General features: G+C 41.6%; 1 protein-coding gene across 4 annotated transcripts in view; it reads left to right on the forward strand.

Moving 5' to 3' along the window:
* Window positions 1–12381, forward strand: part of CNOT10 (CCR4-NOT transcription complex subunit 10) — a 50800-nt gene that overhangs the window by 35992 nt on the left and 2427 nt on the right. For 3 of the 4 annotated variants that reach the window (XM_059664155.1, XM_059664154.1, XM_059664157.1), the window contains 4 exons: window positions 7425–7538; window positions 8891–9021; window positions 9501–9536; window positions 9734–9861. In XM_059664155.1, the coding sequence (XP_059520138.1) occupies window positions 7425–7538; window positions 8891–9021; window positions 9501–9536; window positions 9734–9861 (409 nt within the window). The remainder of the gene's footprint in view (window positions 1–7424; window positions 7539–8890; window positions 9022–9500; window positions 9537–9733; window positions 9862–12381) is intronic. The other variant, XM_059664156.1, reaches the window with a different exon arrangement.

Raw genomic sequence — 12381 nt, forward strand, 5'->3', positions numbered from 1 at the left:
CCTCAAAAATAAACCCTGTACCTTTTAGCTATCACCTTTTGCCCCAGTCCTCAGTCCCATTAATCTACTTTCCTATAGGTTTTTCCTTTTTAGATTTTATGTGAATGGAATCATATAATATATGGGCTTTTATGACTGGCTTCTTTCACTTAGGATAATGTTTTCAAGGTTCATCCAAGTTATAGCATGTATCGTATTTTATTCCTTTTTATTGCCAAATATATTCATTATATAAACATACCATATTTTGTTTATTATTTCATTCATTGATGGACATTTGGATTGTTTCCATCTTTAGGTTATTATGAACAATGCTGTTATAAACACTTGTGTACATGATTTTGGGTAGACATGTTATTTTTCTTAGGTGTATACCTATAAGTAGAATTGCTGGGTCATAGTGATAATTCTGTTTAATCATTTGAGGAACTGCCAGACTTCTTAAAAGTGGCTGCACCAGCCCTATTTAAGGGCTCCAGTTTTTTCATATCCTCACCAGTACTTGATTACACATTGTAGAAAGTGTGAAGTAGTATCTCCTTATTTGATTTGCATTTCCTTGAAGACTAATTATGTGTAGCACCTTTTTGTGTGTGCATTGGGCATTTGTATATCTTCCTTAGAGAAATGTTTATTCAGATTCTTTGCCTATTTTTCACTTGGGTTATTTATCTTTTTGTTATTGAGTTGTAAGAGTTCTTTATATTTTCCAGATACAAGATCCTTATCAGGCATATTCTTTGCAAATACCCTTGCCCATTTTCTGTGTTGTCTTTAGACTTTTTTGAAGATATCCCTTGAATCACTGAAGTTTCTCATTTTGATGAAGTTGTTTATATTTTTCTTTATTTGTTTGTACTTTTCATGTCATATCTAAGAATTCTTTACCAAATCCAAGATCATGGGCTTACCACTATGTTTTCTTCTAAGAGTTTTATGGTTTATAAACGCTTACATTTAGGTCTTTGATCCATTTTGGGTTAATTTTTAGATATGGTATGAGATAAGGGCTCAACTTAATTCTTTTGCATACTGATATCTTATTATTAATAAATAAGTTCAGAAAATTAGTCACATTAACATTTCATGTTTGCATAGTGGTTTAATAACTGTCATAAGTATGTACTGAGTTTCCATGTAGCATATTAGAGGATATCTTTGTTGTTCATTCTGAGATTGTGATACTAGCTGAAATTTTAATTTCTAGAAGTTAATGGAGGCCGCTCTAGAACCTGGAAAATAGTATAATAGAATTGGGAAAGGGTAGGAAATAATGTTGAGACTAACGTGGGAAATGTCTGTGTGAGAAATTGAAATCAAAGCATACAAAATAAAAATGAAGTTTCAATTTGTCTTTTTAAAAATAAGAGGCTTAAAAATAGATAAAAGGAAATGTTCAGACCAAATTTAATTAACCCCAGTTAAGTTATTTCATAAACATAAATTGTGGAACCTTCTTTATTTCCCATTCAGTGAAAAGGGACCTCCCATGGCCCAATGTTTATAAGAGGAAATGAGTCAAACAGATGGTTAATAACATAAATATCATGGGCAGTTTTAGTGTACTTAAGGAATCACATTTCTTTTGGTTTTAGCCTAGTGGTTCTATTGTACCTCACGAGACATACCTAAAACAGGATTATGGCTAATAATCTTTTGAATCTCCCCCATTTCAGTCTTGTAACTGAGTATGGTCCTACTAACGCTTGTCCATCTAATAAACTTCCAAAGAAGAAACCTGCCTGCAGGTATGACTTTTTTTTTTTTTTTTTTAGGTATGACATTTTGTTTGTGTTATCAGCAGTTTGTGCTCAGATCGGTATGATTCACATGTGCGTCCCAGATTTCATTTAGATGAACTGGTGATGAGATTCCTCACAGGCCAGGGTTAGAATAATTCTTCAGTGGTCTGCCGCTCTGTGGAAACCCCCCAGGCCTCTGCTGACATCGGACAAATCATTCACTCCCTCTGGGCTTTACTGTTCTCTTCTGTCCAATAAGTAAATTGAGTTGGGTGATCATAAGGTCCACGTATAAAATCTCTGACTTTATGCATTTTATTTGCCGCCTGGGGTGGACTGGGTTCTCCAGTGTGCTAGATTTGGTTAAAACGAAAAACTTTTTCAGCTTCTTTATACTGGGCTTCTATTTGTTTTGGATTTGGGTATGTTTATCAGTAAGATTTTTAAATTTTTTTTTAATAAAATCTTTATTGTTCAGATTATTACATTAGTTACTCTTTTTTCCCACCACAACTCCCCTCCACCCAGTTCCCACCCCACCCTCCGCCCTCACTCCCCACCCACTGTCCTCATCCATAGGTGCACGATTATTGTCCAATCTCTTCCCTCACCCCACACCCCTTTCCCGCCCTCCCCAAGAATAGTCCATTCCCTTTCTATGTCCCTGATTCTATTACAATCGCCAGTTCATACTGTTCATCAGATTATTCCCTTGATTTTTAGATTCACTTGTTAATAGATGTGTATTTGTTGTTCAAAATTTGTATCTTTACTTTTTTCTTCTTCTTCCTCTTCTTAAAGGATACCTTTCAGCATTTCATATAATACTGGTTTGGTGGTGATGAACTCCTTTAGCTTTTCCTTATCTGTGAAGCTCTTTATCTGGCCTTCACTTCTGAATGATAGCTTTGCTGGATAAAGTAATCTTGGTTGTAGGTTCTTGGTATTCATCACTTTGAATATTTCTTGCCACTCCCTTCTGGCCTGCAAAGTTTCTGTTGAGAAATCAGCTGACAGTCGTATGGGTACTCCCTTGTAGGTAACTGATTTTCTTTCTCTTGCTGCTTTTAGGATTCTCTCTTTGTCTTTTGCTCTTGGCATTTTAATTATGATGTGTCTTGGTGTGGTCCTCTTTGGATTCCTTTTGTTTGGGGTTCTCTGCGCTTCCTGGACTTGTAAGTCTATTTCTTTGACCAGGTAGGGGAAGTTTTCTGTCATTATTTCTTCAAATACGTTTTCAATATCTTGCTCTCCCTCTTCTTCTGGCACCCCTATAATTCGGATGTTGGTGCGCTTGAAGCTGTCCCAGAGGCTCCTTACACTATCTTCGTATTTTTGGATTCTTTTTTCATTTTGCTTTTCCGGTTGGGTGTTTTTTGTTTCTTCGCATTTCAAATCTTTGACTTGATTCTTGCGATCCTCTGGTCTGTTGTTGGGAGTCTGTATAATGTTCTTTATTTCAGTCAGTGTATACTTAATTTCTAGTTGGTCCTTTATCACAACATCGAGGGTCTCATTAGATTTCTTGAGGATCTCACTACATTTATCGGCAGTCTCACCAGTCTTTTCGAGGGCCTTATTAAGTTTATCGGTGGCTTCTAGACAGTTCTTTAAAGACCTTAAAAGTGTGGTTTTGAACTCTATATCCAGCAGTTTGCTTTCCTCCAATTCTGTCATTTGTGTCCTGTTTCTTTATCTCGGCATTTTTTATGCTTCGCTGTGTCGATAGAGTTCCTTTCTGTGCTAAGTGTCCCAATTACCTGAGGTAGACACTCTTGGTGCACCCCCTTGTGGGCTTTGTGCACAGTCTTGTTGTAATTAAGCCTTGATTGTTGTAGTTATCACTTATTTATTTATTTATTTTTTGCATAGAACTATTATTGGAAAGCAAAATGATTACAGAAGATATGAAGTGAAAAACTTACCTAATTTAACTTGAATTTTCTTAAGAGTTGAAAGTTGACAGGTTTACCATTTTCTAGATGGTTACAGATAAATGGAAACAGCTTGTATTTTTTTTTTTTTTTTTACATTTTAAAATTCAATACTATATTCAGTTTTTTGGAAGAATTTCTCTTACTGGATTTTTGCAGTCAAGTTTTCAAACAATGTTTGCTATGAGATCACTTTGTGAATTTATTTTCCTTTGACAAATGGTGACTTCCTGAATTTCCCCCTGTTCTAACCTCTCTTTAATAAAGGTTAAACTACTTCAGATACTTGCTTTAGATATATTTAATTCACGAGATATATGGCTTGACAGATTTTAATGCCCAATCTTGTGTAGCTTGTTGCTGTAATTTGGTGCTTTAAGAAAAGGAGTTTTTTTTCCTTTTTCTTTCCTTTCTTCATCTTTTTCTTTTCCAAGGGTTGGCGGTCTGTGGACCTAGAGCCAGCTCTCCAGTGTGTGGAGGAGAGAGTGGGATTGTGTGAGATCCTCCACAGCGGGCAGAAACTAGTGTGTCTCTTCCCTTGAGGTATAGCCCTTCCAGTCTGCTGAACTGTCAGATCCACTCAGGGGTTGGTAAGCAGATTGGACAGTGACTCGAGGAAACAGTGGGGCAGGGGGTAGAGAGTGTCACTATTTTAAGTAGCAACTATCAAAAGTAAAGTGTGTTCTCCAGGGGCTTAGTAGATAAAGCCGTGCACATTTCTGGGGTTCCCAGTCTGTGAGAATGGTGCAGAAGAGTACAGGACTGTTTTCTAAGAGGAAAAGGAGGATGAGTGAGAGGGTGAGGAGAGGTGAGTTGGAGCCATTGTAAGGCACTAAGAGGGGCATAAATGTTACTTTGCGTTTCATGCGGTGAACTTGCTTAATCCTAATGTTGTTTTTTTTATCAGAAAGCCAGCCTTCAAGTTTTGCATTCACATATTTGTGTGGTTTTTTTTCCTAGAAAGCTTGTTTTATTATTAGAATCTTTTACCCCGTTGTGATTTGATAATGGTGTCTTATGGGGAAAGGGGCAGAAGTTAACAGACTTACCTTGTATGTTATTATCATTTGGACTTCCTGGGAAACGGAATCCTGCTGCAAATCTTACATGACTGATTTCTGGACCCAAAGTGGGCTTGACAGTGGGCTGGAGCAGTAATAGCCCCCTACTGTCGGGAGAGGCCAGGGCAGACTTTTCCCAGCGAGCCGCCTGAGGAGAGGCTGTCCTGGCCTCTGGGACCCAGGGCACTCTCCGTGGCTCCCCTGACCGTGGCAGCCAGGAAGGATCGGCTTGGTCAGCAGGGTGACCTACAACAGGACAGGTGTGGCTCTGGGTGCCTGAGAAGTAAATTGAAAACATTGAAGCAGTGGTCTTCAGTGAATACCTTGTAAACACCTACCGCAGGTGGTGAGCAATTGCTCTTGTCTTTGTGGAGGGAAAAGATGTGGGCTTCTGCTTTTCAGGAGCGTATGTTTTGTCCCCATCTTTGGCAGAGTCACCAATGAAAATGGGTGTTCAGCTCTGTGACTCTCATTCATATAGGCCCTGAGTTGATCTTCTTAGGCCTCTGGAACACCTGACCCACGGCTTTCAAAGTCTTCCTTCTTCTTCAAAAGTGATGCATACATTGCTGATAACTAAATGTTCATCACCAGCCTATATAATAAAGAGCTAATATGTAAATGGTCATCACGCTGTGATGCCCTCATGCTGTCACAATCCATTACCAGGAGGCTGCGTGCTGAGCGGGTGCGGGCGCGTGTGGGTGGGTGGGGCTGCGTGTGCACGGAGCAGCGGAGGTGGGTCTTGGTGTCATCCAATAGGGGTGGGGCTGGCCAGACACTTCTATTATAGAGAAAGGGCAAATGGCAATATTAAAATATTTCCTCTAATTAATTCCCTTTTAATGTGCACAAATTTCATGCATCGGGCCACTAGTTGTAAAATAAAACCTACAAGTAAGCCAACAGAGGAAATTAAATTTCCCTAATCTCCCTACACGGGAGCTAACCACTGCAGTGCTTCTGAAAAAGGGAGATAAGTAGCCACTGCCTCCCTCCTTTGGGCCTGTGAGTCTTCTGTCAGGAAGAGGATCCCCCCAGGGCCGTAGCCATGGGGTGGTCTTGCTGGTGAGGACAGCTCTTGGAGATAGAGGGATACTGACAGTAGGTTTGTTAGGGAAACCCCTCAGGAAGCGGCGCTACGTGCCTGCTCTTAAATTCTTCTCAGATTTTCAGTTACGTGCTCAGTAACAATACTTAAACTTGTAATATCTGGGTTAAATTGTTCTCTTCCTTTTTAAAAAGACAGCAGGTACAGATATATGCAAAGTTAATATGTGCATAGACAAATCATAATGTAATCTTATCTTTCTAGTTTATTTTTAGGGCAGTCCTGGGACTTGATAGAGAAGCAGTGAGAACAGGCTGGGGAGAGCAGTGAGTTGGGAGTCCACAGTGTTGACTGTCAGCCTGACTCGAATCACACCCTCTGAGCTAGAGAACAGTGTATTTAATTACTTTGAATCTCAGTTTCTCCATTGGTAAAACAAGGGACCGCATTAGGCAGTCTTTTAGTCCTACCATTGCAGCCTAAGGCCATAAATCTCAATTTACTTTTGTCTTCTCTGGGACCAGTCTGCTTTGCTGTGTTGTTCAAAGTTGAGGGGCTACTTTTCCGTTAGTAGATAATTTTCTGAGGTCCCGGCAGCCAGGAGTGAGCCAGTGAGAGGAAACAGCAGAGTACTCTCCAACTGGCCCAGCTGGGCTTTTACTAAAAAGGGCCATTTCTAGTCAGAGGATTTCAGAGTGTTAGAAAACTCAGTGGTGATACGGTTACGTTCTTCCTTAGACTGAAATTACAACCCAAATGCACTTAATGATATACATATGTATTGTAATTTGTAAACATAACTCAAAACCCTGTATCTGAGTCAGGTCATTTGCGGCCGGCCATTCAGACTTCATTTCTATTTGACAAGGGTTTATTTTAAGATTGCTTTGTGGAACGGTTGTTTAACATTCGAGTGATCTATTAGTGTCAAGTCTTCAGCGAGAGCTGTTTTAAATGAGCCACACGTTAAGTAGAAAACCAAACAGAAATGTGGGTTTCCAGCCCAACTTAGCAAAATTAAGTGTAACTTAATGTTTTTATTCTCACATGTATTTATTCAGCCTGGGTTTTTTTCTTGAATATTCATTTAGGATAATAGTATCTGTGTAACTGAAATTATTTTAGTTACTTTTTCTGTTGTTGCTTAGCAAGAACTATGACTACTTAATAGGCTCAGAGAAGGACCTTTTACAGTAGCTAAGTTAATGGATTTTTGTAAGTGGACTGTGTTTCTTAGCAAAATCTCAAATATAGGAAGAATAACATCTGCTTCTATAGCTTTATAGGATGTTAAAAGAAATGTTCTATGGAAATAAGTTCTCAATAAGCCATTAACTACAGTATTTTTTATAGGCTAAATATATATATCGTAACTCTATTTGGTTAACTTGTTGGAGATGGGGGTCAGTTGGATGGAAGCCAAAGATGATTTATTTAGGGAAATAGCTATACTGTGCTTCAGACCGAAGTTTTATACATCATTCTAAGCATTTTCCATTACTATTGTGGCTTCCTCTCTGCTTTCCTGGTGTCCAGATTGTCACAGTCATAACTAGGGTGTTCTTTCCTATCTAGCAGATGTAATCATTGTCAGTTTTGTAACTCGGGTTTTCAGCCCTCCCCTTTTATGTTGCAGATGCTCCATCCTGGCCTGTAGTGCATACGTGGCTCTGGCTTTGGGTGATAACCTTATGGCTTTGAATCACGCAGATAAACTTCTTCAGCAGCCCAAGCTGTCAGGATCCCTTAAGTAAGTGTGACTTGCCCTGTGTGTCCCTGCTTTGTTTTGTTGGGAGGTTTTCAGTTAGTTTGTGGTGCATATTGCTTTTTTTTTACTCCCCCATTGGAATGAATATATATTATTAAGAGAAAACAACTGGTATATATTTCATGTTTAAGAGTGAAATTTTTTCACTTGTTACATGTCCCTTCCTCCCCTAACCTCCACCCCCAACCTCAGTTGGGGCAGGCTAGCTAGAGGAGGTGAGACCTGAGCTGGCCCTTTTAAAGGCGGAGTTAGGTAATGGCTTGTGGAGTTGAGGTCCAGCTTTGAGCCCAGGAAGGCAAGGCCACCCGGGAGCAGTGGGCGGGAGCAGTGGGCGTGCTCTGCCCAGGCACTGTTTGGTAGGAACAGGGGAATCTTTGGGGGAGTAAGAATATTGACTGGATGAACGACAGTGGCACCAAACTGTGGAAGCTTTAAATCTATAAAAGTTTAGCTTTGTCTGTTTTGTTCTCGTGTAGAAAAAAATCATTAAGATTTTGAGCAAAAGTGTAATATGTCTAAGCGTGTTTTCATTTTGAAAAATCAATCAGGGCATCGAGGGGAAAATGGCCTAAGGTAAGAGACTGGAAGAAGCGGCTATGCTAAGCCAGGAGGATGTGCATCTGCTCTGGCATCAGTGGGCATAAAATAGATGATCAGAAAAGCAGAAACCTTTAGAATGGAAGTAGAGTCGATGCAACTGAAATCTGGTCTCAGTCTGGTCTGGTGCTCTGGTGTGTTTTGGCTTTTCTGGCAGCAGAGACTGGAGCAATCTGGTTCTGAATCTTCACTCGATCGGCATTCCTCCTTGGACTTGCCTCTCATTTTAGAGCCTCATTACCTTATGTTAATGTTACTTTCTGTATAAATAGAATAGCATAAATTTGCCAATTTTGAGCTTTCTTAATTGATATGTGTAATTTGTCCCTACTTAGTTAATATAAAAATTATTGTATATTTTAAAAAGATTTTTTTTAATTGTTTTTTAGGGAGAGAGAGAAACATTGATCAGCTGCCTCCTGCACGCCCCCAAACGGGGTTGGAGCCCGCAACCCCGGCACATTCCCTGACCAGGAATCAAACCTGCCACCTTCAGTTCATGGAATGACACCCAACCAAGTGAGCTACACCAGCCAGAGCAATTATTGTATATTTTAAGATTGTTTTAAAGAGATACCATTTAAGTGACCTTTAATTATCCATTTATAAACTTAGATATCAGTTCCAGGACTTGAATATATGTAACATATACCAACTCTTACACATTGGGTATTTTTGTGGTGATCTCCTTTTCAGTTTGAAATCCGTTTTTTTGTTTTTCTTCTTTTTAACTTTAGGTTTTTGGGTCATTTATATGCTGCAGAAGCCCTCATCTCTCTGGACAGAATATCTGATGCCATTACTCACTTGAACCCGGAGAATGTCACTGATGTCTCCTTAGGGATCTCTTCAAATGAGCAGGACCAAGGTTAATGAGGACACATTTGATCAGAAGTGGTCACCATTTCCACTTCCTTCCTGTTGTAACTCAGGATGTGTGGAAATTTAAGGGCACAGTTGTAAATGGAAGGAAGTTTTAGGTGGCTCTCTACATTCTTAGCTGTACTGCCTTTGAAGTAATTGTTTGTTAAGTAGACCTAGGAGTTGGTTATCATGTGGTCTAAGTTCTTACTTTTAAAAGGCTGATAGTGTTAGATCTGTCGTTTTGAATCATGGCTAAGTTTTCTTGAAGGAGTGAGACTGGCATCCACTTCATTTAAGGTTATTTCTCAGGCACGGGGTGGTAGGTGGTGGTCGAGTTTTGGTGTCTTTTAGTAGAACCTCTACTACAAGAGAAGTAAATACAATTGCCGGGACCTTGGATTTTCATTTCATAAAGAAAATTAGGTTCTTAGGATATATACTCTGTTGTCCTGCTTCCTGAGATTTATTTTCATGTCTTTGCAGGATCGGACAAAGGAGAAAATGAAGCAATGGAATCCTGTAAGTGAGAAGTTTTGTAAATACTTAAGGAGCCTGGCCTGCATCCCAAAGATTTAGACTCCAGCCTCCTGTCCTTCATTTGTCAGCCTGAGGGGCAGAGCTGTGCTTTGTTTGGAACGGCTCTTGGGCGGTGGATTGGGTTGCTCCCGGGCCCTTGGCCTGACCTCTTCACCAGTGTCTGTGCTCTTTTTCCCCAGCTGGGAAGCGGGCCCCTCAGTGCTACCCCAGTTCCGTCAACTCTGCCAGGACCGTGATGCTGTTTAACCTTGGCAGCGCCTACTGCCTGAGGAGTGAGTACGACAAAGCCCGCAAGTGTCTGCACCAGGTGAGGCAGAGAGGGCTGTGCAGGCCTCTTGTAAAGCAGCCAGCAAAGGTGTGGAGTTGGGCTTCGTTGTTTTGTTTGAGGCTCCTGGGGAGTTGGTTAAACATTGGAATATTCTTTTCCAAGCTTAGAGATATTCGTGCAAGGTAAACATCTGAGCAGTATGGAAATGAACTTAGGACTTGATTAGGAAAGAAAGAAAATGAACCTAGGCACTTAATGGAGAGTTTTTTTCTGATGATTTTAATAATTTAAATTTCAAAAGATTGGAAACCAGCCCTGGCCAGTATGGCTTATTTGGTTGGAGTGTTGGGCCGTGCATGGAAGAGTCATGGTCAAGGCACATACCCAAGGCTGCAGGTTTGATCCCTGATCAGGGCAATGTTTCTCTCTCACATCAACATTTCTCTCTCTCTCTCTCTCTCTCTCTCTCTCTCTCTCTCCTCTTTTCTCTCTTCTCTCTCCTCTCTCCTTCCTTTTTCCTCCCTCTCTCTCTCTCTCAAATCAATAAAGACATATCCTTAGGTGAGGATTTAAAAAAAAATATTGCAAACCATCTAAATAAGGGCTTATTAAAAGGGGGAATTACAAAGTCAAAGGGTATACAGATGTTACAGTTTTTAATATGGAAAGTTGTGCCAAGTGACATATTGACCAGCAGCACATGAGAGAGCCCACATCCCCAGATGTCGTCAGAGTAACTGAAATTGAACCTGTTCTCAGGATATGGTGGCTTTGGGAGATTGCCTCCCGTGAAGGCCACTTGGCGTGTCCAGCAGTGTTGGGCTTACCATGCAGAAAATAACCAGGAGTGATGCTTAGTCAGCTTCGTGGCATCTGGTCAGCATCTGTGATCCAGAATCAGAGCAGCTAAGTGATGGACTATCCAGGGAGACACGTTTGATGTTATCTAGGAGTTGAGTACAGGAGTTAAATGGGTACGAGTTCCAACGTTTCACTGTTCTCAGTGGCAAGGCAAGGGTGGTTAATAGCCCTCTGAAAGTGCTGGTGGACCCCGATGACAGCAGCTAACAGGGCTTTTGATCTAAAGTTACAGCGAGTACGGTCCAGCTCAGGTTCTCATGCAGCAGGTGGCCATGGCGGCTGCCACGCTGGGAGACACACACGGCCTCCTTCGGGGTCTGACGGAGGTTTGTTTTGGTCCCTGGGTTTTTAGGTTAATCCAGTGGCTGGACCTTTGTTAATTGGGAGGCCCACCCTGCCTGGGAGGGCAGAGCAGTGATGTGAAGGGTTGGAAAGGGCTCCTGAGCATATGTTTCTGAGGTTGCCTGCCCACCCCTGACCGTTCTGAACAGTGAGTAAGCAAAACACCATTAAGTCTCATAATAGATAAAGCTGCAGACTGTGGTCAATGCGACGAATAACAAATGACCAATGTTAGTGATCAGTTGGAGGGAAAATGGAGAGTTTAATATTCACAAAATGCTGTAATGGTGAGCTTGCCTGTGTAAAGATGGGCCTGGCCTGGCTGCTTTGGCTCAGTGGATAGAGTATCGACCTGCGGACTGAAGGGCCCCAGGTTCGATTCCAGTCAAGGGCACATGCCTGGGTTGCGGACTCAATCCCCAGTTGGGGGCGTGCAGGATTCTCTCTCATCATTGGTGTTTCTCTTCCCCCCCCCCCCCCGCTTCCTCTCTGAAACCAATAAAATATATATATAAAAGATGGGCCTGGAAATATGAAGTCTCCTTTTCTGAACGGAGTTGTTCCCCCTCGGTAATGTAGTGGGAGGAACAGAGAGCTCCCTGCTTCATTCCTGAGGAACTCGGGAGCATGTGCTCTGGACAGGAATCCCCACTCGTCTGAGGTTTCTCCTAATGCTGCCAGGAACTGAACTTGGGCAAGTGTCTGGACCCAAGGACAGCTCCTGCAGTCACACCTCGGCCTGCGATGCCATTTCTCCCCGTTTTCTGCCTGTCAGATACGGACCCTGCAAGGAGTAGGGCAGGCTTCCCTCGCCTGGAAGCTGTCCATCAAAAGAAACGCCTTTTCTCTCCGCATTCTCAGTACATTCCCTTTCCTCTCTCCCTGGCATTTAGGTAAATTGGTTCGTGTGATTGTCAGTTATTTACATGCTTGTTTATTATCTGGTCAGTAAATACTTGTAGAAGTACACTTTCCGGTTAGGGTAAGGGAAGAAGCAAAGCAGTCTGGGAGCACGAGGACCGGAAACTGGATGGGGAGATATGAGTCCGCGGTAAGTGTCAGAAAGGCTGCAGCCCAGAGAGGCCAGGGCTGAGGAAATAAACCTGTAACCTCAGCACCTTTGTCCAGAGCAGTCCAGGTTTCCTTTTCCGAGGACCAGGTCAGAGAGAGCTGCTGGCTGGTAATGGATCTTGGATCTGGGGAAGGACAGCATTTGCCTGAGCAAAGAAATTATTTTGACTAAATCGTAGTTTAGTCCTTAAGAATGGAGACATGAGAGACATAGTGGTATGCTATTTTCTGTATCGCTGGCCTTTTTTTTTAAAATCCTCACCCATGGGTACTTCTTCCATTGGT

This window comes from Myotis daubentonii, chromosome 14, assembly GCF_963259705.1.
Source record: "Myotis daubentonii chromosome 14, mMyoDau2.1, whole genome shotgun sequence".
Taxonomy (NCBI): domain Eukaryota; kingdom Metazoa; phylum Chordata; class Mammalia; order Chiroptera; family Vespertilionidae; genus Myotis; species Myotis daubentonii.